Genomic DNA, 25,645 nt, shown 5'->3' on the forward strand with positions numbered 1-25,645 from the left:
GTAGGAGGGTTCCCCTTTCTCCACATCCTCACCAACATTTGTCGTTTCCTGACTTGTTAATTTTAGCCATTTGGTGTGAGGTGGTATCTCATTGAGGTTTTGATTTGGATTTCCCTGATGCTGAGCGATGTTGAGCACTTTTTCATGTGTCTGTGGCCATTTGGATGTCTTCTTTGGAAAAATGTCTGTTCATGTCTTCTGCCCATTTCTTGATTGGATTATTTGTTCTTTGGGTGTTGAGTTTGATAAGTTCTTTATAGATTTTGGATACTAGCCTTTCATCTGATATGTCATTTGCAAATATCTTCTCCCATTCTGTCGGTTGTCTTTTGGTTTTGTGGACTGCTTCCTTTGCTGTGCAAAGCTTTTTATCTTGATGAAGTCCCAGTAGTTTATCAGTTCCTTTTTGCCCTTGTTCCCTTGCCTTTGGCAACGTTTCTAGGAAGAAGTGGCTGTGGCTGAGGTTGAAGAGGTTGCTGTCTGTGTTCTCCTTTAGGATTTTGATGGACTCCTGTCTCACATTTACGTCTTTCAACCACTTGGAGTCTATTTTTGTGTGTGGTGTAAGGAAATGGTGCAGTTTCATTATTCTGCGTGTGGCTGTGCAATTTTCCCAGCACCATTTGTTGAAGAGACTGTCCTTTTTCCATTGGACATTCTTTCCTGCTTTGTTGAAGATGAGCTGACCATAGAGTTGAGGGTCCACTTCTGGGCTCTCTATTCTATTCCATTGATCTATGTGTCTGTTTTTGTGCCAGTACCATACTGTCTTGATCATTACAACTTTGTAATAGAGCTTGAGTCTGGAATTGTGATGCCACCAGCTTTACTTTTCTTTTTCAACATTCCTCTGGCTATTTAGGGTCTTTTCTGGTTCTATACAAATTTTAGGATTATTTGTTCCATTTCTATGAAAAAAGTTGAGGGTATTTTGATTGGGATTGCATTGAATGTGTAGATTGCTCTCGGTAAAATTGACATTTTCACAATATTTGTTCTTCCAATCCATGAGCATGGAACTTTTTCCATTTCTTTGTGTCTTCCTGAATTTTTTTCATGAGTATTCTGTAGTTTCTGAGTTTTTTGCCTCTTTGGTTAGATTTATTCCTAGGTATCTTATGGTTTTGGGTGCAATTGTAAACAGATCGACTCCTTAATTTCTCTTTCTTCTGTCTTGGTGTATAGAAATGCCACTGATTTCTGTGCATTGATTTTATATCCTGCCACTTTACTGAATTCCTGTATGAGTTCTAGCAGTTTTGTGGTGGAGTCTTCTGGGTTTTCCACAGAAATTTTCATAGCGTCTGCAAACAGTGAGAGTTTAACTTCTTCTTTGCCGATTCAGATGCCTTTGATTTCTTTTTGTTGTCTGATTGCTGTGGCTAGGACTTCTAGTATTATGCTGAATAGCAGTGGTGATAGTGGACATCCCTGCCGTGTTCCTGACGTTAGGGGGAAAGCTCTCAGTTTTTCCCCATTGAGGATGATATTCGCTGTGGGTTTTTCATAGATGACTTTTATGATATTGAGGTATGTACCCTCTATCCCTGCACTGTGAAGAGTTTTAATCAAGAAAGGATGCTGTACTTTGTCAAGTGCTTTTTCTGCATCTTTGGAGAGGATCATATGGTTCTTGTTCTTTCTTTTATTAATGTATTGTATCACATTGATTGATTTGTAGATGTTGAACCAACCTTGCAGCCCAAGGATAAGTCCCACTTGGTTGTGGTGAATAATTCTTTTAATGTACTTTGGATCCTATTGGCTAGTATTTTGGTGAGAATTTTTGCATCCATGTTCATCAGGGATATTGGTCTTTAGTTCTCCTTTTTGATGGGGTCTTTGTCTGGTTTTGGGATCAAGGTAATGGTGTCCTCATAAAACGAGTTTGGAAGTTTTCCTTCCATTTCTATTTTTTGGAACAGTTTCAGGAGAATAGGTATTAATTCTTCTTTAAATGTCTGATAGAATTCCCCTGGGAAGCCATCTGGCCCTGGGCTTTTGTTTCTTGGGAGATTTTTGATGACTGCTTCAATTTCCTTAGTGGCTATAGGTCTGTTCAGGTTTTCTATTTCTTCCTGGTTCAATTTTGGTAGTTGATACATCTCTAGGAATGCACCCATTTCTTCCAGGTTATCTAATTTGCTGGCATAGAGTTGCTCATAATATGTTCTTATAATTGTTTGTATTTCTTTGGTGTTGGTTGTGATCTCTCCTCTTTCGTTCACGATTTTGTTGATTTGGGTCCTTTCTCTTTTCTTTTTGATGACTCTGGCCAGGGGTTTATCAATCTTGTTAATTCTTTCAAAGAACTAGCTCCTAGTTTCGTTGATCTGTTCTACTGTTCTTTTGGTTTCTATTTCACTGATTTCTGCTCTGATCTTTATTATTTCTTTTTTCCTCCTAGGTTTAGTCTTTATTTGCTGTTCTTTCTCCAGCTCCTTTAGGTGTAGGGTTAAGTTGTGTATTTGAAACCTTTCTTGTTTCTTGAGAAAGGCTTGTCTTGCTATATACTTTCCTCTTAGGACCGCCTTTGCTGCATTCCAAAGATTTTTAACAGTTGTGTTTTCATTTCATTGGTTTCCATGAATTTTTTTAAATTCTTCTTTAATTTCCTGGTTGACCCATTCATTCTTTAGTAGGATGCTCTTTAGCCTCCATGTATTTGAGTTCTTTCCGACTTTCCTCTTGTGATTGAGTTCTAGTTTCAAAGCATTGTGGTCTGAAAATATGCAGGGAATGATCCCAGTGTTTTGGTAGCAGTTGAGACCTTATTTGTGACCCAGGATGTGATCTATTCTGGAGAATGTTCCATGGGCATTAGAGAAGAATGTATATTCTGTTGCTTTGGGATGGAATGTTCTGAATATATTTGTGAAGTCCATTTGGTCCAGTGTGTCATTTAAGTCATTATTTCCTTGTTGATCTTTGCTTAGATGATCTGTCCATTTCAGTGAGGGGGGTGTTAAAGTCCCCCACTATTTTATATTGTTGTCAGTGTGTTTCTTTGCTTTTGTTATTAATTGGCTTATATAATTGGCTGCTCCCATGTTAGGGGCATAGATATTTACAGTTGTTAGATCTTCTTGTTGGATAGACCCTTTAAGAATCATATAGTGCCCTTCCTCATCTCTTATTTTAGTCTTTGTTTTAAAATCTAATTGTGTGATGTTAGGATTGCCATGACAGCTTTCTTTTGATGTTCATTAGCATGGTAAATGGTTTTCCACCCACTTACTTTCAATCTGAGGGTGTTTTTGCATCTAAAATGAGTCTCTTGCAGACAGCATATCGATGTGTCTTGTTTTTTTATCCAATCTGATAGCCTGTGTCTTTTGATTGGGGCATTTAGCCAATTTACATTCAGGGTAACTATTGAAAGGTATGAGTTTAGTGCTATTGTATTGCCTGTCAGGTGACTGTTCCTGTATGTTGTATGTATTCCTTTCTGGTCTATGTTACTTTTAGGCTCTGTCTTTGTTTATAGGACCCCTATTTCTTGTAGGGCTGGTTTTGTGTTTGCAAATTCTTTTAGTTTTTGTTTTTCCTAGAAGCTTTTTATCTCTCCTATTTTCAATGACAGCCTAGCTGGATATAGTATTCTTTGCTGCATATTTTTCTTGTTTAGTGCCCTGAATATAACTTGCCAGTCCTTTCTGGCCAGCCATGTCTCTGTGGATAGGTCTGTTGCCAATCTAATGTTTCTACCATTGTAGGTTACAGATCTCTTGTCCCGAGCTGCTTTCAGGATTTTCTCTGAGACTTGTAAGTTTTACTATTAGATGTCGGGGTGTTGACCTATTTTTATTGATTTTGTGAGGAGTTCTCTGTGCCTCCTGGATTTTGATGCCTGTTTCCTTTCCCAATTAGGGAAGTTTTCTGTTGTAATTTGTTCCAATATACTTTCTGCCCCCCTCTCTCTTCTTCTGGGATCCCGATTATTTTAATATTGTTTCATCTTATGCTGTCAGTTATCTCTCGAATTCTGCCCTGGTGATCCAGTAGTTGTTTATCTCTCTTTTTCTCAGCTTTTTTATTCTCCATCATTTGGTCTTCTTTATCACTAATTCTTTCTTCTGCCTCATTTATCCTAGCAGTTAGAGCCTCCATTTTTTATTGCATCTTATTAATAGCCTTTTTGATTTCAACTTGGTTAGATTTTAGTTCTTTTATTTCTTCAGAGTTTCTCTAGTATCTTCCATGGTTTTTTCGAGTCCAGCTAGTATCTTTATAATCATCATTCTGAACCCTAGTTCCCACATGTTACTAATGTCCATACTGATTAGGTCCCTTCCAGTTGGTACTGTCTCTTGTTCTTTTCTTTCGAGGTGAGTTTTTCCATCTTGTCATTTTGTCCAGGGGAAAATAGATGAATGAGAGAATAAAATGCTAACAGGGTAACAACAACCCCAGAAAAATACACACTAAACAAATCAGAAGCGACTGAAATGGGGGTGGGGGGAGACAGGGAAGGGAAAGAAAGAAAATAAAACAATATAATCAGATATGATCAGACTGGTGAATGGATCAATGCCACGCACTAGATTGTGGGCGTATTTTGTTCTGTTAGAGGAAAGTGCCTCCCAAAATTTTAAAGAAAGAAAAACTTACATATATATATATATATATATATATATATATATATATATATACACAAAAATAAGTATAAATATGATAAAGGGATGGACTATGAGTGTAAAGATGAAAATTATAAAAGATTTTATAAAAGGAATTGATAAGAAGTTGGTTGAAAAAAAAAAGGGAGAGAATGTGATCAGGCAGGAGACTAGAATAAAGCCATACACTAGAGATTTAGGATATGTTTTGGTCTGTTAGAAGAAACTGTATCCCAAAATTTTAAACATAGAACTTATATATGTACTAAAAATAAGGTTGGGTATAATGTAGGGATAGAGTATGACTCTAAAAATGAAAAATAAAGAGTTTAAAAAACGGGATTGATAAGATGTTGCTTGAAAAAGGGAAAAGGAAAAATTAATAAAAATAGAAAAAGAAAGAAAAATTTTAAGAAAGTAACTTTGAAAGACTAAAGTATCATGGGGAAAAACAGTCATGAATTATATGTGCTGTATTCCCCTAGTGCTGGAGTTCTGCTGTTCTCATTGATCGGTAAACTTGGTCTTGTCTGGCTGTTCCTGCTGATCTTCTGGGGGAGGGTCCTGTGGTAGTGATTCTCAAATGTCTGCCTGAGGCAGAATCACACTGCCCTCGCAAGGGTCGGGGCTAAGTAATCTTGGGTTTGCTCTCGGGAGCTTTTGTTCCCTTCAAGCTTTCCCTACAGCTTTGCAGGATTAGGGTGAAAATGGCGGCCTCCTAATCTCCACCATGGTGGAGCAGAGAACTTGGTGCCCCAGTCCTCAGTGAGCCCCCAGAGAAAAGCAGTCAGTCACTCCTGTCTCCCTGGTCTCCGGCTGCACTCCGTGCTCACCCGGCCTGTGACCGAGCATTTCTATCTCTGGCACACGACCCTGTGTGGAGTCTCCAAACCCAGTACATTCCTTCAGTGCACTCCTGGGGGAGGAAGGGGAGTCTCCCCTGGTTTGCTGCTTGTTGGGTCCCTCCTGGAAGAGCAGTGGCCCGACTGTGCCGCAGATAACTATTTTTGGCAACCCCGAGCTGCGAGCCCACTCCTCCAGCCGGCTTCCCTGCTCTGATACTTGGGACGTCTGCTGTACTCAGGCACCCCCGGTCTTTCTGTGACCCTGAGAGTCTTGAGACCACACTGTCCCAGTGTGGGTTCCATCCCCCGCTTAGCCACTGGAGCAATGTCCCTCAGTGGAGCAGACTTTTAGAAGTTTCAATGTTGTGCTCCCTTGCTCTATCACTTGCTAGTAGCCGGCTCCCCCCTGCCCCCCATCTGTCTTCCCAAATATTGCCTCGCATTCACTTCTGTGCATGTCCTACCTTCCAGAAAGTGGTCGCTTTTCTGTTCAGAGAGTTGCTGCTATTCTTTTCTTCCATCTCCTGTTGAGTTTGTAGGTGTTCTGAATAGTTTGATACCTATCTAGCTGAATTCCTGGGACCAGATGAAATTTAGATCTCCTACTCCTCCACTATCTTGCTCCTCCTCCCAATTACTGGCTTTTATAATTTTGGAAAAATTCTTATTCCATTTTTAATTTTTATTATTTTATTTTTTGTTTAATTTTATTTTATTAAAGATTTTTATTTATTTGAGAGAGAGCGAGAGAGAGAGAGAGAGAGCACAAGCAGGGGGTAGTGGCAGGCAGAGGGAGAAGCAGGCTCCCTGCCGAGCAAGGAGTCTGTTGTGGGACTTGATCCCAGGACTCTGGGATCATGACCTGAGCCAAAGGTAGAGACTTAACCAACTGAGCCACCCAGGCATCCCTCTTATGCAGTTTTTTAAAACATTACCTTTATCCCATTATTTTACTTTCATCTTCTGAAATCCTGATTAAACATAACATTAGGCCTTCTTACATTATCTACCCTATTAATATTTCTTCTGTGTTTTGTATCATTTTATATCTTTTATTTTTTAATTATTTATTTAAATTAACATATAATGTATTATTTGTTTCAGGGGTACAGTTCTGTGATTCATCAGTCTTACACAATATCCAGGATTCACAACACATACCCTCCCCAGTGTCCATCACCCAGCCATCCCATCTCCAACCCACTTCCCCTTTCCCCTCAAGAAATCCTCAATTTGTTTCCTAAGTTTAAGAGTCTCTTATGGTTTTTCTCCCTTTCTGGTTTCATTTTGTTTCATTTTTCCTCTCTTCCCCTATGATCCTCTGCCTTGTTTCTTAAATTCTGCATATGAGTGAGAACATATAATAATTGTCTTTCTCTGATCGACTCATTTTGCTTATCATAATACCTCTAGTTCCATTTAATCTCTTTTAGCTGCTTTCTGGCTAACTTTTTTTCAATCAGTCTTCTAATTCACTAGCTCTTTTTTTCTGTATCCTATCAGCTACCAAACATGTACATTGAGATCTTAGTTTTGGTTATTTATCTTTTCATTTCTAGAAGTTCTGTTTTTGTTTTGTTTTGTTTTTTTAATAGTCTTTGCTTTCTTTTAGTTTATAGTATAATCTGTAGATGTTTTTCATGTTCTTTTATCTTTTTTAATCATTAGAGGTGTACTTGTTTTATATTTGTGCCTGATAATTCTGGTATCTGAGATCCAAATTGGAATTTTTTCCTGTATGTTCTCATTTATGGTGCCCCATTTTTTTGGTGCCTGATTATTTTTGACTATGTGCTTTTCATTGCCCTTGAATGATTATTTGTGTAGTTTCACTATGGGCTAGGGTGAAGGCATTTTTCTCTAGATATTATTTTTTGCATTTATTTTTGCCAGTTGTGTGTGCACTGTTTATAGGAAAAACACTCCTCTCTCTTTTACTTTCATACTACTATCATATTCAGAACTCTGTACATTGGGGCACTTCAGTGGCTCAGTTGGTTAAGTATCTGACTTCGGGTCAGGTCATCATCTCAGGGTCTTGGGTTCGAGCCCCATGTCAGGCTCCCTGCTCAGCGGGGAGTTTGCTTCTCCCTTTTCCCCTGCCCCCCACTCGTGCTCTCTCTCTCTCTCAAACCCTCCCCCCCCAAAAAAAACCCCAAACCTCTCTGCACCACTTTTGACACCAGATGTGTGGGCTTCTACACCAAGCAATTCTTCAATGACATCTGGGTGTCCTACGGTTCGGTTCAATTCTGATTACAGCTGGAGTTAGTGTAGACCACACAGGTTAGGGCTGAGTCTCATAAATCTACCACTTCCTCTTTAGATACCAATTGGAAGTCTAGCTTGTCACTTGTAGTTCTGACCAACTGGCTATGAATCAGAGGTTCCCATGACCCCATCCTTGGGTTCGATTAACTTGTATCATCCTCCTGACATGTATGTTTAGCTACCTGGAAGCTCCCCAAACCTTGTACTTTTGGAATTTTTATGGAGGTTTCATCATGTAGGCATACTCAGTCTTTAACTCAATTGCCAGTACTTCCCTACTTCCCAGAGGATGGGGATGGGGTGGAAGTTTCAAGCTTTTAATTATGGTTTAGTCTTTCTGGTGATCAGTCTTCATCCTGATGCTATCTAGGAGCGCACTAAGAGAGTTACCTCATTAAAACAAAAGACATTCATATCACCCAAGAAATGCCAGGGGATTTAGAAGCTCTGTGAGAAACTGGGGTCAAAGACCAAATATTAGAACAAAAAATGGTCCTAGTGCTCTTATAGGGTTTTAAGAGATCTTTCCCAGGATCTAAAGGCAGAGAACAATATATATATTTTCTATTATTTTACACACCATTAATCAGAATCTACTTAAACTTAGTTCAAAGCTTAACATTCCCTGACCCACCCAGACTACATGTTTGCAAATCTCTGTGCAAGGGCTTCAGTCAACTCCAGACTTCTCAGTGGTAGTTTTTTTCTTTCTAAGTCCTCTTATCCCTGTCCTCTTCCTCCTCCTTATTCTTTTCTCCGCCTTGATCCAAGGCAGTCTTGAATGTACTTGGAGTTGGGATGGGAGGTAAGAGAGGACTTGCATAGTTCTGAATCAGCTCCACTGTGAGAGCATTAGCCCTTTCAATCCCCAGCTTATTGTGGGAAGTGTCTCTTATGAAACTCTCACCTCTGATGGGCTCTGGGCTTGACTTACGTCTCTCTTTGATGCCATTTAACCAAACTCCTGTGTACTAGTGTTGGCAAATGCTCACAGTACAGTAATAACAGCATTAGTCCTCAGTTTACCCCGGAATTTAGCTTGGGACTTTTTATAAGGTTTTAATGTTTTTAAGGTGGTGTTTCTTCATATTTTATCGAACATTTTTAGTAAATTAAGTAGGAGAATTACTCTGAATAATTTAGTCTGCCATTATCAGAAAACTTTGATAATCTCTTTAGCATTATATTCTAGTTTATAATTTCTCTTTTATCAGCTGAATCTAGTAGGCTGTTGAAATCTATATGTCAAGTTTAAAATTTTTAATTATTATATTTCTTATTTTTAGAAGCTCCATTTTGTTCTTCTTTAAGTCGGCCTGGTCATTTTATCATTTTTTGTCCCTTAATTATATTTTCAATATCTCTTTTCTTAATTTCTTTGAGCATAAATACGTTTTTTATTCTATATCTGATTATTCCATTATTTGAGGCCTTTGTAGGTCATGGTATGCTTTCTTATATTTGGCTGGCTTTTAGTCTGTTATTTTTGGTGGTTCATTTCTCATGTATTTTGTAAATCTTTTTTTGTTTGTTTTTTAAACTATGGGCTCATGTTAATTGGAATGTGGGAATTCTCTGAGGTCTGGTAAGTTAACATGTGTTTTTCTACGGAGCATTCGCATTTGTTTTTTGATGGGTTTTGGAAGCTCTGCAACACCAAGATCGTGTGTGTGTGTGTGTGTGTGTGTGTGTGTGTGTGTGTGTGTGTGTGTTTTCAGACCACACAGATAATAAGAATTCTCCCTTAAACTTGTCTGAACATAGTTTTTGTTCATGAATTTTCTAGTGAGTGTTTTCTTCCTTTACATTTATAGCCATAGCTGAGACTTGCAAGTTTCCTGTTTCTTTGTACTGAGTGGCCTTTTCTAGTTTTCCCTTTCACTGGGCATGTTATTCCTTGAGATACCTTACTTTTTTTTGTGGGAAAATCTCTAATATATTTTCTCATGTTGTATTGTCCCCAGATTTCATTCCTTGTCCTTTATGCACAGAGACCTTCAAAACCAAAGTTGGCAGTAGCATGCATTAGCAGATACCTCTGGGTACCATCTACCTTCAGGACTCATTTGCCTATCTGGATTTAACCTTTTTCTTACTTCTTTTTTTTTTTTTTTTAAAGATTTTATTTATTTATTTGAGAGAGAGAGAATGAGAGATAGAGAGCACGAGAGGGAAGAGGGTCAGAGGGAGAAGCAGACTCCCTGCCGAGCAGGGAGCCCGATATGGGACTCGATCCCGGGACTCCAGGATCATGACCTGAGCCGAAGGCAGTCGCTTAACCAACTGAGCCACCCAGGCGCCCCTTTTTCTTACTTCTTTAACCTTAGGTTATTTCTCTTATTCTCCTACCACCTCAGTGTACATTGGAAAAACTTTTTTAACCCTTTATTCAACATTCTTAAGGAAGGCTCTTCAGGATATCTCATTACCTCATTGCCTTAATATTTCTCAAATGTTACTTTTAATGTTTCTTTTATAGGATTCAGTTTAGCTGCATTTAAAAGAAACAAGAGGAAACTAGAGCTGGCAGAAAGGGTGGAAACAGATTTCATTCAACTAAAGAAAAGAAGACAATCAAGTGAAAAGGTCAGGAGGTGTTTGAAATGTTAATCATTAATGTATCATAATGATATCTATATCTGCATTTAGACATATAAGCTTTAGAATAGTACTTTCCAGTAGAAATACAATGCATGCCACATATGTACTTTTAAGTTTTCTAGTAGCTACATTTAAAAAAAAGTAGGAAGAAACAGGTGAAATTAATTTTAATGATTATTTTATGTAAACCAGTGAATCCAAAATGTCCCTTCAAAAATTTAACCAGTGAAAAAATTATTAGTGAGCTGTTTTCTTTTTTCTTTCTTTTTTTTTTTTATTAAGTCTTTAAAACCAGTGTGTATTTTATACTTACAACACATCTCAGTTATGGCACTAAGTTTTCATTAGAAATATTTGGTTTGTACTTAAATTTCATAAAATTAACAGTTGAAAAAGTAGGTCTACATAACAGGTTATTCTAAACATACTTTAAACTTTCTAGTAATTGAATTGAATATGTTTTAAAATTAAAATAGTTAACATTTAGTAAAATTAAAAATTCAGTTTCTCATATGCTCTTGCCACATTTTAAGTGCTCAGTAGCTACATGTGGCCCATGACTACTGTTTTGGTTCTTGCAGTTCTAGATAGTGATTCTTAACATGGCTGATTAGAGAGTAGAGTGTGTTATAAGGAAATGTATATATTGGATTCATGTAGATATTTTTACATTCTAATTACATGTCTCTGTTTTTTAGTCTTTTGCATTCTTTGTTTGCATTTTGCACATTAGTGTACCATCATGAGTCTTTGTGTCCCATTTCTTAGGTGTTTTGAGGGGTAGAAAGAAGCTGAAAGCCACAACATTCTTGCTCAGCCCATAGCTTGAGGGTTTGTTATCACACAATTCATGATGGGTGTCTCACATCACAGGCATTTGATGTACTTTGACATCTCATTTTTTTTTTTAAGATTTTATTTATTTGAGAGATTGAGAATGAGAGATAGAGAGCATGAGACGGAAGAGGGTCAGAGGGAGAAACAGACTCCCTGCTGAGCAGGGAGCCCGATGTGGGACTCGATCCCGGGACTCTAGGACCATGACCTGAGCCGAAGGCAGTTGCTTAACCAACTGAGCCACCCAGGCGCCCTACTTTGACATCTCATTAATGTTCTTTATTGGTTATTCCTTTTATAATTGCTCATATATTGGTTTATGCTTTCTGTCACAGTTTTATATTATTTACTCTATATAAATGCATAAGTTATCTTTCATAGTGATATATATTTTCCCAGTATGTTGCTACAGGGAACAATTAATCAAACATTTTGGTCCAAATCTTTTCATTTTTCTGCCAGAAAAGAGTAGGAGATTAGGAGGTGAATGAACAAATTAGTAAGTAGGTCTTGGTGAAAATGGATAGTAGTGTGGTTCCATTTCTTAGGTTTCTTTATCCCATGTGATATCTGAGTGAGCAAATGTAAGACTTTTGACCTTTTAAAAAACTGTGATACAGTTTGCATGGCAGTGAGTAATTTAATCATTTTTATAAATGTGTATACCCATGTAACCCTCACACCTGTCAAGATGTAGAACATTTCCAGTTCTTTTTGTGCTTCCTTCCAACCAGTCTCTACCTTCTACAGGCAACTGCTGCTCTGATTTTTCTCACCATAGATGTTTTGTACTGTTCTTAAACTTTATATAGTTGAAATCATACAGAAGTTACTCTTTTCTGTTTGGTTGATTTCACAAAGTGCTTTTGAGACACTTATCACCGGCTCATTCTTTTTTATGTACTGAGTAATTAATATTCCCCAGTATGAATATACTATAATTTGTTTTTCCATTCTCCTTTTGATGGGCATTTGGTTTGATTTTAACTATTGTGAATAAAGTTGCTCTGAACGGTCTTTTTTTTTTTTTAAGATTATTTATTTATTTATTTATTTGACAGAGAGAGAGAGAGAGAGCACAAGCAGGGGGAGCAGTAGGTAGCGGGAGAGGGAGAAGTAGGCTCCCCGCTGAGCAAGGAGCCCAACCCAGGGCTTGGTCCCAGGCCCCTGGGATCGTGACCTGAGCTGAAGGCAGACGCTTAACGACTGAGCCACCCAGGTGCCCCTGCTGTGAACATTCTTATACAGATTTTTTTTTTTTTTAGACATGAGTTTAGGATTTTTATGCAGAGAAATACCAGTTGATCTCATAGGGAATATATTTAGCGAGTCTTATTCAGAAGACCCATTTTTTTCTTCAGAAAATATTTATTAAGCAGTTACTCTTGGTATGGAGCTGGATAGTAAGAAAAGCAGTAGTGAACAAGGTGGAGGAAATTTGTGCAATAATGAAACTTCACATTTTAGTGGATAGAAACAAATATAGAAGTATATAATTAAGTAAGCTAGTTACCATGTTTGGTAAGTGTTAGGAAGGAAGAAACTCCCCATAAAATGATGTGATACAGAGTAATTTGGATGTGAGAGACACAAAAGAGCCCCAAAGGAAGACTCCTTTAGTTAGTGATCAAAACAGGTCTCTCTGAGGACATAATATTTGAAAAATAAGATGTGCGTTTTATGAAGAGTCAGTAGAACTCATTCCAGGCAGAATGAACTGCATGTGCAATGGCCCTGGTGGGGAGTTGGCATATTGGAGGGATGGAGAAGAGCCATCAGTGTGCCTAACGCAGAGTGCAAGGGGAGAATGGTATGAAATGCAGCTGGAGAGGTAGCTAGGTGCTGGCTCCATTAGGATCTGGTAGATATGGCAAGGAGTTTCTGTTTTATTTCGTGAATAATGAGTAGCCATTGAAGAATTAAAAGTAGAGAAGTGATGCTGTCTTATTCACATTTTACAGAGTTCTCTTGGGCTGTTTTGTGTTGTATGGATCGAGGGTGGGGGCAAGAAGAGAAGTGAGACTAGTTAGGAAGTTATTACAGTTGGGAGATGGTGACAACGTGGACTGATAGGGATGAAATTGGAGAGAAGTGAATATATCAGGGATATCTTTTGAAAGTTCCTAGAAAGACAGGCAGTATTGCTGCCTTAGGTATTGGCAAAGAAGAGAGAAGAATGAAAGGTTTTAGCTTCAGGGACTGAGTAGTGCCATTTACTGAGGTGAGGAGGCCTGGAGGAGGCATGGCTTCATGGTGATAGAGGTAGGAAGTGGAAATTTGGCCCATTTTCCTTTAATGGACTCAGATTAACCAATACTTTCCATTTTCGCCATAAGACACATTACCTGATGCCAACAGCACACTAAACACCCTAAAGCTAATAGACCATCATTTAGTGTACCATGCTCCTCTGCTCCTTTCAGTTGAATTATGTGCCACCAAAAGCCCCATTATACTTGTTATTATCATTGTAATTATTATTGTAATTACATAATTCATTAAGTGTCACATAAACTGATGAATACTGAGTTTAAAAAGAGAGTTGTGGGTTTGAAAATGAAGACTGTTGTTTGAGAACTAACTTGAAAAAATAGAGTTGGTTCTTAAAAAATTGCCATAGAATTAAGTATAGGCAAGCCAGCTGTAAAAGATTGAGAAAAATCATAAAAATCTAAAAGCATTCTGGGTGTGTTGTTAGTGTCTTTATGTTCTTGTTCTATTTTAGATAAAACGAAACTTGAAATCACAGGACAATTCAGTGTATTTTAGTTTATGTAAGAAAGATGATACAGAACATTTAGTTGTGGGCCTGCATTCAAAGAAAAGGCTTTGGTCTTATATAAAAAGATTGGCTAATGAATGAATCTTTGTGTTTTAAATAAAAAGAAAATGTTTAAGTTATGTGTACTTTGTTTTTAAATGATTCTCCACTTTACCCAGAGAATATTCAACTTTACAAAAATTTAACCAACCACTCACCATACTGGTTAGGAGGATCTTTCAATAAAAAGCTTGGTATAGCAGGAGGAAAGATTAACTGTGGAGTTGGGTTATATGCATCTGAAGCTTATGGACAGATCAGAAGGGAGAGTCCCACTTGGAAATTATTGGCATCAAAAGGAACATAAATACATGTGGCTAGATGAGCTCACTTAGGAGTGAGAGAAGATAGGGGTCTGAAAATTGGACCCTGGACCAGTTCAACATGTACAAGTTGGGAAGAGGAAAACCCAGCAAAAGGAGAAAGAAGATGCAGTGAGTGAGACAGTTGTATCACCAGGAGAGTGTCTAGGAAGCCAAGCGAGGAGCAGTTCATCACCTGGGTGGAGTGCTGCTAAGAGGACAGAGGACTGATCATTGGATTTAGCAACCGGAGACTGTGGGCCTAGATAAGGACAGTTTCTGTGACATAGTGGATTGTGGACCAGTGTGGCAGGGGTTAGTCAAGGAGAACAAGGGTGAAGATAACTCTTGAGAAGTTTTGCCATGGCGTGGTAAGAGAGAGAGATCTGAGGTCAAGAGACTCTACCATTGTCAGTTATGGTCTGTGAATTCAATGAGTAATTTAACATACAAAGGCTCAGTTTTCCTTTCCTTTCCTTTCCCTTTCCCTTTCCCTTTCCCTTTCCCTTTCCCTTTCCTTCTTCCTTTTTAAGATTTTATTTATTTGAGAGAGAGAGAGAGAGAAAGCACAGAGGGCGGAGGGTCAGAGGGAGAAGTGGGCTCCCCGCTCAGTGGGGTGCATGATGCGGGACTCAGTCTTGGGACTCTGGGATCATGATCTGAGCCGAAGGCAGATGCTTAACTGACTGAGCCAGCCAGGTGCCCGAAGGCTCAGTTTTCTTATCTTTAAATGAAAATTGTGATAGTCTCATGGGGAACAAAAGTGGTAATAGATGTTCAAGTGCTTTGTGGCTATCATTGACTTAATCAGACACAATAGTCTTTGCCACAGTGACCTTCATCCTTAAAGTCACTTAGCCAAGAAGAAGAAAAAGGAAGGGGGGAGGCGCCTGGGTGGCTCAGTCATTAAGCGTCTGCCTTTGGCTCAGGTCATGGTTCCAGGGTCCTGGGATCGAGCCCCGCGTCAGGCTCCCCGCTCAGCGGGAAGCCTGCTTCTTCCTCTTCCACTCCCCCCGCTTGTGTTCCTACTCCCGTTATCTCTCTGTGAAATAAATAAATAAAATCTTAAAAAAAAAAAAAAAAGGAAAGGAGGGAGGAAGGTAAAGAAAACTGCTGCCCAAATTAATTACCCTGTGTGGAGTATTTTAGATATCTTAAAGGACAGGAAAATTATTTTTTATTTTATATTATTATTAACATATAATGTATTATTTGTTTCAGGGGTACAGGTCTGTGATTCATCCATCTTACACAATACACAGCACTCACCACAACACATACCCTCCCCAATGTCCATCATCCAGCCACCCCATCCCTCCTACCCCCACCACTCCAGCAACCCTCAGTTTGTTTCCTGAGATTGAGTCTCTTATGGTTTGTCTCCCTCTCTGGTTTTGTCTTGTTTCATTTTTTCCTCTCTTCCCCTATGATCCTCTGCCTTGTTTCTCAAATTCCACATATCAGTGAGATCGTATGATAACTGTCTTTCTCTGATTGACTTATTTCACTTAGCATAATACCCTCTAGTTCAGTCCACATCGTTGCAAATGGCAAGATTTCATTTTTTGATGGCTGCATAATACTCCATTTTATATATATATATATATATATATATATATATATATATATATATATATACATACACACACACACTCACACATATATATATATCACATCTTCTTCATGCATTCATGTTGATGGACAGCTGGGCTCTTTCCATAGTTTGGCTATTGTGGACATTGTTGCTATAAACATTGGGGTGCATGTACCCCTTCAAATCACTACATTTGTATCTTTGGGGTAAATACCCAGCAGTGCAATTGCTGGGTTGTAGGGTAGCTCTAGTTTCAGCTTTTTGAGGAACCTCCATACTATTTTCCAGTGTCTGCACCAGCTTGCATTCCCACCAACAGTGTAGGAGGTTCCCCTTTCTGACAGGAAAATATTTTTAATATTCAGAATATATGAGCTTTAATACATACAAAGCTCTGTGTTTGACACTGGCCTACAAAAAATAATGGGGACCCAAGCCCCTGTCATTAAAGAAAGATGCTGGCCAGAGGCTTTGTTTTATAGATTAATGCTGCATAACCTTGGTAGGCCTTATCTCAATAGTAAAGATAATAAAACATGCTCACAGAAAGAAAAGACCCCCAGATAATGAGCCAGTGGGGCAGAAAATTATAATTTTTAAGAGAAGTGTAGTAATTTTTTAGAGATATGACAGGAAAGGACAAATAGCTATTTTCTAAATCAGCATGTATTTAGTTTATTTCTCCTTATCCTATGTGTAGCTTCAGCATAGTTTTGGGTAGCCAGCATCGATTGAGGCCCAGGACTACTGTTTGTTCCAGCTATACAATATAACCTATGAGTTGGGTATATAAATATAATAAAAAGAATAGTGTGTTTGGTAACTTTCCTAATGTTGATATTTTTTGTTACTCAGTGTTGAAGGAGATAAACATTATCTTGAAGAGTATATGATAGAGTAAGTCAGTATTTTTAATCCCTAAAATAAATCAATTAGAAATTTTTGTTGCATTGATATTTCTTGTTATTCTTTAAAAAAGTAATTGATTGTACCGACATTGCCACAATACTAAGAAATAAAAATTAAAGCAAGAGAAATATTTAATAGCTTGCTATCTCACTAAATTGTAGTGATTTTATTTTTCTCAGTCTTTGATCATTTACATTTACATTTGACTTAGTTTAAAATAAGAATAGTTAGTTAACCCATGGAATGTTTTTGGCGGCAAACAATAGAAAACCTGATTGTGGTTAGGATATGCATATTTGTCTTCCTTCTCCCTGGCCTATTGCCATGTAATAAAAAGTTTGGAGATGGTTGGTTGTTGGCGTTAGCTTAGGTTTCCAATGATGCTAGAGCCAACATATCTGGGATTCTCTTGGGCCTTTCTCTCATGCCTTTTACCTTATGGATGTAATATGGCTCCTACAATTTTTGATGTCACATCTGCATTCAAGGTGAGAAGAAGCGAGATGATAGGTGTGGGGAGACTATTGCCAGATGTATTGGTTACTTTTTAAATCTGGGATGTGAGTTTTCCAGAGTCTCCCTATAGACTTCCCCTTAGTTATATTTTGGGGAGTAGTGGAGAAGGGGCACAATTCAGTCACTTGGCTTTTCTTGGCTGTAAGAGAGCTTAGAAAGTTCAGTGGGTTATCTTAATGACTGTCTTATATAGCTCATGGCTTGCTCCTGGACACTTTGTCTTCCCAAACAAAATAGTGGTTTTGTTGTCAAAGGAGGGGGAGAAGAGTGGTTGTTAGGTAGGCAATTTATAGAATATAGTGTAAGGGCTTTATTATTTCCTTCCCCACAATTGACATGCCCCTTATTACTATAAACAGATACTGGGTTAAGAAGCTAATCTACACATAAACCAAATAAAAACACATTTTATCTTGACTTTTCAGGATATATAGATTTTAAGATATAATATTAAAACATGAGGAATATAAATTCTTAGAAATTGTCTTTTCTTGGTAAGTGGCATCTGTTTCAACCGTGTTTATTTTTCATGACTTAGAGGGAAGACATGCTGGAGAATGAAACATTTACTGTTTAACTATAGTGCTGTATATATAATATAAAAATAGTAATTGTTCTTTCCCTTATGGTATATAGACAGTCCATACTTTGCATGATAGTGCTGGACCATAAAAATGTGCAAGCTGGAAATGTGCAAAGGGATCTTAATGACAAAAAATTACACTTGTTCCTTGACCTTTAAACATTTTTGTCAGAACATTAAAAACTCTTTTACTGTATGTATGGTACAGTAACTATACTATACTATAGTACTATATACTATTATATACTATAATGTATAGAGAAATGATTAAAAGTTAAGTAAAACTAATATTAGTATGCTAATTTGAAACATTAGAGGCAGTAAGAATTAAAGTGTTTTATTTGTGTTAAAAAAAAAACTTATCCAGAGTAGTTTGAACAGCACTTGCTTTCTTGTTATGTAACTTATGATATGGAGTGAGCATCTTTTTATGTCAAAGTGAATTGTCAAGCTCCTTTTTAATTTTTTTTAAGATTTTATTTATTTATTTGAGAGAGAGAATGAGAGATAGAGAGCATGAGAGGGAAGAGGGTCAGAGGGAGAAGCAGACTCCCTGCTGAGCAGGGAGCCCGATGTGGGACTTGATCCCGGGACTCCAGGATCATGACCTGAGCTGAAGGCAGTCGCTTAACCAGCTGAGCCACCCAGGCGCCCTCCTTTTTAATTTTGGATCAGCTTTCAACATTTTATCCTTTGCTCTTTCCATGTTGCGAAATATCTTCCAGAGTTTTTTTTTTTTTTTTTCCTTCCTGCTTCCCTCCCTTCATTCTTTCTCCTTCAGGTTCAATTTATTTCTTTCTTTATTGAGGTATAGCCGACATACAATATTATATTAGTTTCAGGTTGTACAACATAATGACTTGACAGTTCTGTGCATTACTCAATGTTCACCATGATAAGTATAGTCACCAACTGTCATCATACAACATTATTACAATATTGTTGATTATGTTTCCTGTGCTGTACTTTTCATTTCCATTACTTACTTTATAACTGGAAGTTTGTACCTCTTAATCCCTTTCACCTGTTTTGCCCACCTCCCACCCCCCCCTTCCATCTGGCAACTACCAGTTTGTTCTCTGTATTTATGAGTCTGTTTTTGTTTTGTTGTTGTTATTTACTTGTTTTGTTTTTAATATTCCACACAGAAGTGAAATCATATATATTTGTCTTTCTCTTAGAGTCACTTTAATGTCAGTTTTTTTTTTTTTTTTTTTGCCAACATCACTTCCTCTGGGACATCTTTGTCCTTTTTATCACAGCCACATTACTTATTTATGTTAATATATTTGTCTTCACTAAATTCCTCTGACTGTAGATCTAAAGTATCTTGATGGTGTCAGTGTCAAACATTCCCACTGTCAGCAGTTTCTTTATAACTTCATTTATTTTTGATTAGAATTTTACTTCCAACATTATCACTTTTTGTTTCTTTGCTTCACTTTCATCTTTTTTGGCCAGTTCCCTCTTTTGATTATCATTTTCTGGTAAAATGTCATATGAATTTATCACCAGGTGACAAGGAGGCAGCACAGCTATACACTTTGCTGTCTGTGCACGGTGACCCATCACTGACAGACTTTGAAGGAAGCGACATGATTGGTTACTGATCATGATGAGCCTCTGATGTTTACATAGTGACCTGTGAACTGAAGAGCTAGCAATGAAATCTGTACTTCATGCAACTTATTCATAGTTAATATACTATGGTAACTGAAATTTGAACCATGTTGTTGAGCGACTGGTACTATTTTAACTGTGATAACTGAAATTGGTAAATATTGGAACTAGGCAAAGTGGGGACTGTGTTTCTGTAAGAGAACCTGAACTGTTTGTCCCACGGAGGTTCCTTCGGTATGAGTTTTGCCGATCACATATGCATGGTACCTTTTAGCATGCTTTTCTTTCCTTTCTAATTCCTGCACTGGCATCTGGATCTCCCCCGACAGTATTGTCATGAACTCTCATTGTTAGACTATGTCTCAGTAATTCTTGTGGTATGTGTGATGAAGTGATGACATGTTTTAAATTTATTTTTTGCTTTGTTTTGATACAAAAAGAGAAAGATAGTTATATTAGTATTAGTCTTTATCATATTTAAGAAAGGAAACCTTTCATTTGGAATGAAGTGGTTAGCTCATTGACCAATTGCTGTTCTTGACTTGTGCCATAGGACTGACTGAGTCGCTATAAAGAGGAGATGCTCACATTGGGAAAACAAACAGACTTAGTGTACACCATAACCTAGGTTTCATAAATATCAGTTTCAAACATTTAGCCCTGGATATTACCAGAAGGGACTCTTTTATTCTTAGAGTATTAAAAGAAGTTGGGGGTATTGTTTGATCTCAATATATTTGATGTTTCAAGCCTTTTTTTTTCCCTCTTCCTTTTTCACAAGCATATTGTTGGAATAGTTTCCATGTCTTTTTCTTTAATAACAGATTTTATGATTGAATGTACATAGAAATTTTTGCCTCCTCCCACCACTTTTACAAAGTAATTTAAGCTTTCAATTAATTTCATTGGTTTTAGGTAAAACAGTACTTGCATAGGATAGTGGAATGAAAGATAATTAGACCTTTTACCATTTTGTGAATATCTTCAATTCTTCAATTTCTAATGAACAAGTTGAGAAAATTTTGCAATGCTTTATAAATGTTGTGTGTTCAAAACCACTCTAAAGAGATGCTACAACTTTTAATTTTGTGTTCTTTAGCCACCACATAGGGACATCAAATTGGCCACATGTTTCAGAAAGGAAATGTTGGGCCTTACTTTGTGCGCTTCATATAAATATATTCTATTCTTTTGAAGTATATTGTGGGTAACATTTTTCTCTTTTATCCACCATCTTGAAATTATTATGTAAACGCTTAACTGTATCATACTAAATCACTGTATTTTTTGGGTGAGAGGTAGGTTAAGATCAAAGAAAATAAATGCACAAAAAACATGTTTTCCTCAGATTGTTCTATTTGTACTTGTGTACATGTCTATAATGTGTACAGGGAAAGGAGTAATTAGTCTTTTATAGAAATTTGCTTGATCTGGAATTTTGTTGTGTTTCTCAAGAAGATGGTTAATGCATAGATATAAGTAAACAGAAGAAACTTTGAATTCTCTTTACATGAAGAAATGTAGTTTATATATTTAAACTTTTCATAAAACTGAAAATTCATTCTGTTAAGTGAGTACTTTGAGTTTTAAGTAATATATTAAAAATTACATTTGCATTGCCTATCTTGATTACTGAATAAAGCTAGAATTTACATATAAATCAGATACATCAGTAACTTAATTAAACTATCACATTTGGGGCATTGGGTGGCTCAGTCGGTTAAACATCGACTTTTGATTTCAGCTCAGGTCACAATCTCAGGGTTGTGAGATTGAGCCCCATGTTGGCTCTGCACTGGGTGTGAAACCTGCTTAAGATTCTCTCTCTCCCTCCCCCTTTGCCCCCTCCCCTCCCTCTAAAAAATATATTACATTTAATAATTACTATCACCTCATGCATTTATGTAGGTTATGGAGCCTGGTGGTCAGCATTCCTTTGCAGTATAACTTGATAGGAATTCTTTAAATGTCTGTGGTTTCTTGTACTTTGTATCAATCCATCAATTATTTGAATTCAGAACTTTTCAACCCTTGATAGCTGGACAATTGCAGTATTTGTTTTCCTGTGTCAAGAAGAGCTTCTCAGTTCTCATATAAAGATTCAATAGCTAGTGGGTTGGGTTTCTTCCCAAGTCTTCCTTGAACCCATGCCAAACAATGCCTTAAATCTATACTGAGTCTTAAGCTGTAAGTGAGATAAGACTGAAGCAAGAAGTCATTGTTAACAAATCTTAACAGCTGCTTTTATTTTGTAATGAAAGTAACCCGTGGTTTTTTAGGGGGCTTGTAAGCTGGCATCAGATATTGTCAGCCCTATAAATTCTCCCTCAGTTTTTAGTATTCAACAGTTCTGTAGAGTCTCCATTTAATTTTAGTGTTTAACAGAATTAGTGGAGAAAAAAAGAGCATTCCTTCATTATCACTGGAACAGTCACAGGTGATCTTGTATATAATGTAGAAATCACCATAATGTAGCTTTTCTAAAAGGAAAAACTTCCAGTAAATGGAATTTGATTGGGACTACAGATGGAAGCCTTGCCATCTAGGAACTGACTCAGACCATGGTGGTAAGAGCATCAGATTCTAAGTCAAATCTTTTAAATATGTCCTCATTTGATATCACCAGGCACTTAGGACCTGAGTTGGCCCATTATAGACATAGTGATGCTGACACCCCGTGCAGCTAGTAAGACCAGCAGAATAAACCAATATATGAAAAGACAAGTGTGTGTACACACACAGAGTAATAACAGGGGTGTTTTAGGGTCAGAAGACAAGAACCAGTGCTTAATTAGGTTGAAGGAGAACTATCTTTGAGTTCTTACAGTCTTGATTGGGCTACCTTTTCTCTAATCAGCCTCAAAGATTTTGATAAATAGAAAGATGCCAGGAACCATTTAGAAGTCAAGACCTGAGGGTGGGATTACTTGAGGAATTGAGGGAGAAAGGCAAGCTAATAGATGGGGCACAGTGGACCATGAGTTCTAGTCTGAGTCTGCCATTGACTAGTCCAGAGACCTGGAGCCTCTCTAGACTTTAGTTTTTTCAGCAGTAAAGTCAGCATGCTGGGCCAGATGATTACCATGGTTTCTTTCCAGCTTGATAATTCTCTGATCTATTTTCAGTAGCAATGTGCAGTTTGTCCAAATCCCTTTTCTGGATCCTCTCATTAAAAGATTATTTTCTCTAGTATATCCTAAACCTGGCAGACCATTAGATTCATCTGGGGAATTTTACAACTGTAGATTCTTAGGCCCTACTCTCAATAAACTGAACAAAATCTGTAGTGATGGGTAAGTTAATGGGCCAGCATTTGAAAATTATTGCTTTGTTATGCATAATTATGTCAGAGTGGACCTAGAAAAACATCTGCTTAGTAAACATTGTTAAATGCACACAGAACATTCTAGACGAGTTAGGAATTATATAATTGTATCCAGTTAATAACTTCATGTGCATGTCACTCATTTAGCTTTCCTCCAGGTGGACTAGAGCTCCTTACTCCCTTCTCTGTGCTTCAGAGTTTGTCTCCAGGTCATTGTCATTGTCCACAGGTATCTGTTTTAATTACCATGGTTTCTCAGCTTTGCATATAATAAGTGCTCAGTAAACATTTGTTTAATGAATATATTTTTTTGTTTTTGTTTTTTGCTTGTTTTGTTGATTTGTTTTTTGGTATTATTACCACCATCAAGTCTATAAATTTTCATCCTTGATGGCTGGACAGTTGCAGTATCTGCATAACTGGCTTCCCTGCTTCTAGCCTTACTCAGTTCCTCCTTAAACCTGTATATATTGTCCCAGGATACATTTCCTTAAAAATACTTGCATTGGTCTTATTCTGGGAGAAACCTTAATAGAATCTTTACTATTTGTAGGTTAAAACCCAACTTATTAGCCTGACTTTACAAATCCTCTTGAAACTTGGACCCAACCTACTTTTCTATTATTTTCCTTTGAGAATTATCTTTTTTTCTTGCCAAATACATTTGATTTTTCATGAATTTACTGGAAGTTCTCACTTCTGTGTTTTTGCTTTGTCTCTTTTCCTTCATATGTAATAATAATAATGGAATGCCATCCACTTCTCTGCCTACTGAAATTCTTTTTGTAGGATTACAGTGAATTTTAATTATTATTAATTATTATTTTTTATTGTTATGTTCTATTAGCCAGTGTATTGTACATCATTAGTTTTTGATGTAGTGTTCAACGATTCATTAGTTGCATATAACAGCCAGTGCTCATCATAACACATGCCCTCCTTAATACCCATCACCTGGTTACCCCATCCCCCAATTCCCCCTCCCTTCTCCAACCCTCAGTTTGTTTCCTGGAGTCCAGAGTCTCTCATGGTTTGTCTCCCTCTCTGATTTCTTCCCATTCAGTTTTCTCTCCCTTCCCCTGTGGTCCTCCACGCTATTCTTATGTTCTACATATGAGTAAAACCATATGATAATTGTGTTTCTCTGCTTGACTTATTTCACTTAGCATAATGCCCTCCATTTCCATCCGTGTTGATGCAAATGGTGAGTATTCATCCTTTCTGATGGCTGAGTAATATTCCATTATATATATGAACCACATCTTCTTTATCCACTTAGTCTGTTGAAGGGCATCTTGGCTCCTTCCACAGTTTGGCTATTGCGGACATTGCTGCTATGAACACTGGGGTTCAAGTGTCCCTTCTTTTCACTACATCTGTATCTTTGGGGTAAATACCTAGTAGTGCATTTGCTGGGTTGTAGGATAGCTCTATTTTTAATGTCTTGAGGAACCTCCATACTGTTTTCCAGAGTGGCCGTGCCAGCTTGCATTCCCAACAACAGTGTAGGAGGGTTCTTCTTTCTCTACATTCTCACCAACACTTATTGTTTCCTGTCTTGCTAGTTTTTGCCATTCTAACTGGTGTAAGGTGGTATCTCATTGTGGTTTTGATTTGTATTTCCCTGATGGCTAGTGATATTGAACATTTTTTCAAGTGTCTGTTAGCCATTTGTATGTCTTCTTTAGAGAAGTATCTGTTCAGGTCTTCTGCCCATTTATTGACTGGATTATTTATATTTTGGGTGTTGAGTTTGAGAAGTTCTTTATAGATGTTGGATGCCAGCCCTTTATCTGTAATGTCATTTGCAAATATCTTCTCCCATTCCATGGGTTGCCTCTTAGTTTTGTTGACTCTTTCCTTTGTTGTGCAAAAGCTTTTTATCTTGATGAAGTCCCAAAAGTTCATTTTTGCTTTTGTTTCCCTTGCCTTTGTAGACATGTCTTGAAAGAGGTCGCTGTGGCCAGTGTCGAAGAGGTTACTGCCTATGTTCTCCTCTAGGATTTTGATGGATTCCTGTCTCACATTTAGGTCTTTCATCCATTTTGAGTTTATCTTTGTGTATAGTGTAAGACAATGGTCTAGTTTCATTCTTCTGCATGTGGCTGTCCAGTTTTCCCAGCACCATTTATTGAAGACTGTCTTTTTTCCATTGGATATTCTTTCCTATTTGTTGAAGATCAGTTGACCATTTCCGGGGTCTCTATTCTATTCCATTGATCTGTATGTCTGTTTTTGTGCCAATATCATGCTGACTTGATTATCACAGCTTTGTCATATAGCTTGAAGGTCAGACATTGTGATACCCCCAGCTTTGGTTTTCTTTTTCAACAATCCCCTGGCAATTTGGGGTCTTTTCTGGTTCCATACAAATTTTAGGATTGTTCCATCTCTGTGAAAAATGTCAATGGTATTTTGATAGGGATTGCATTGAATGTGTAGATTGCTCTGGGCAGCATAGACATTTTTACTGTATTTATTCTTCCAATCCATGAGCATGGAATGTTTTTCCATCTCTTTGTGTCTTCCTCAATTTCTTTCATAAGTGTTCTGTAGTTTCTAGAGTATAGATCGTTTACCTCTTTGGTTAGGTTTATTCCTAGGTATCTTACGGTTTTTGGTGCTATTGTAAATGGAGTTGATTCCTTAATTTCTCTTTCTTCAGTCACATTGTTAGTGTACAGAGATGCAACTGATTTCTGTGCATTGATTTTGTGTCCTGCCATGTTGCTGAATTGCTGTATGGGTTCTAATAATTTGGGGTGGAGTCTTTTGGGTTGATTTTATATCCTGCCACGTTGCTGA

The 25,645-nt window shown here is 37.5% G+C and overlaps 1 protein-coding gene across 4 annotated transcripts in view; it reads left to right on the forward strand.

Moving 5' to 3' along the window:
• The window catches only part of TASP1 (taspase 1), a 293,567-nt gene that overhangs the window by 87,865 nt on the left and 180,057 nt on the right, over nucleotides 1-25,645 (forward strand). For all 4 annotated transcript variants that reach the window (XR_003610774.1, XM_028112987.1, XM_028112988.2 and 1 more), the window contains one exon: nucleotides 10,212-10,318. Coding sequence is in view for 3 of the 4 variants with exons in the window: in XM_028112987.1 (XP_027968788.1) it covers nucleotides 10,212-10,318 (107 nt within the window). In the remaining variant the exon portion in view is untranslated. The remainder of the gene's footprint in view (nucleotides 1-10,211; nucleotides 10,319-25,645) is intronic.

Source organism: Eumetopias jubatus, unplaced genomic scaffold (genome assembly GCF_037043125.1).
Source record: "Eumetopias jubatus isolate StellerSeaLion01/CBP00866 unplaced genomic scaffold, mEumJub1_p1.0 scaffold_9, whole genome shotgun sequence".
In the NCBI taxonomy this organism is placed as follows: Eukaryota; Metazoa; Chordata; class Mammalia; order Carnivora; family Otariidae; genus Eumetopias; species Eumetopias jubatus.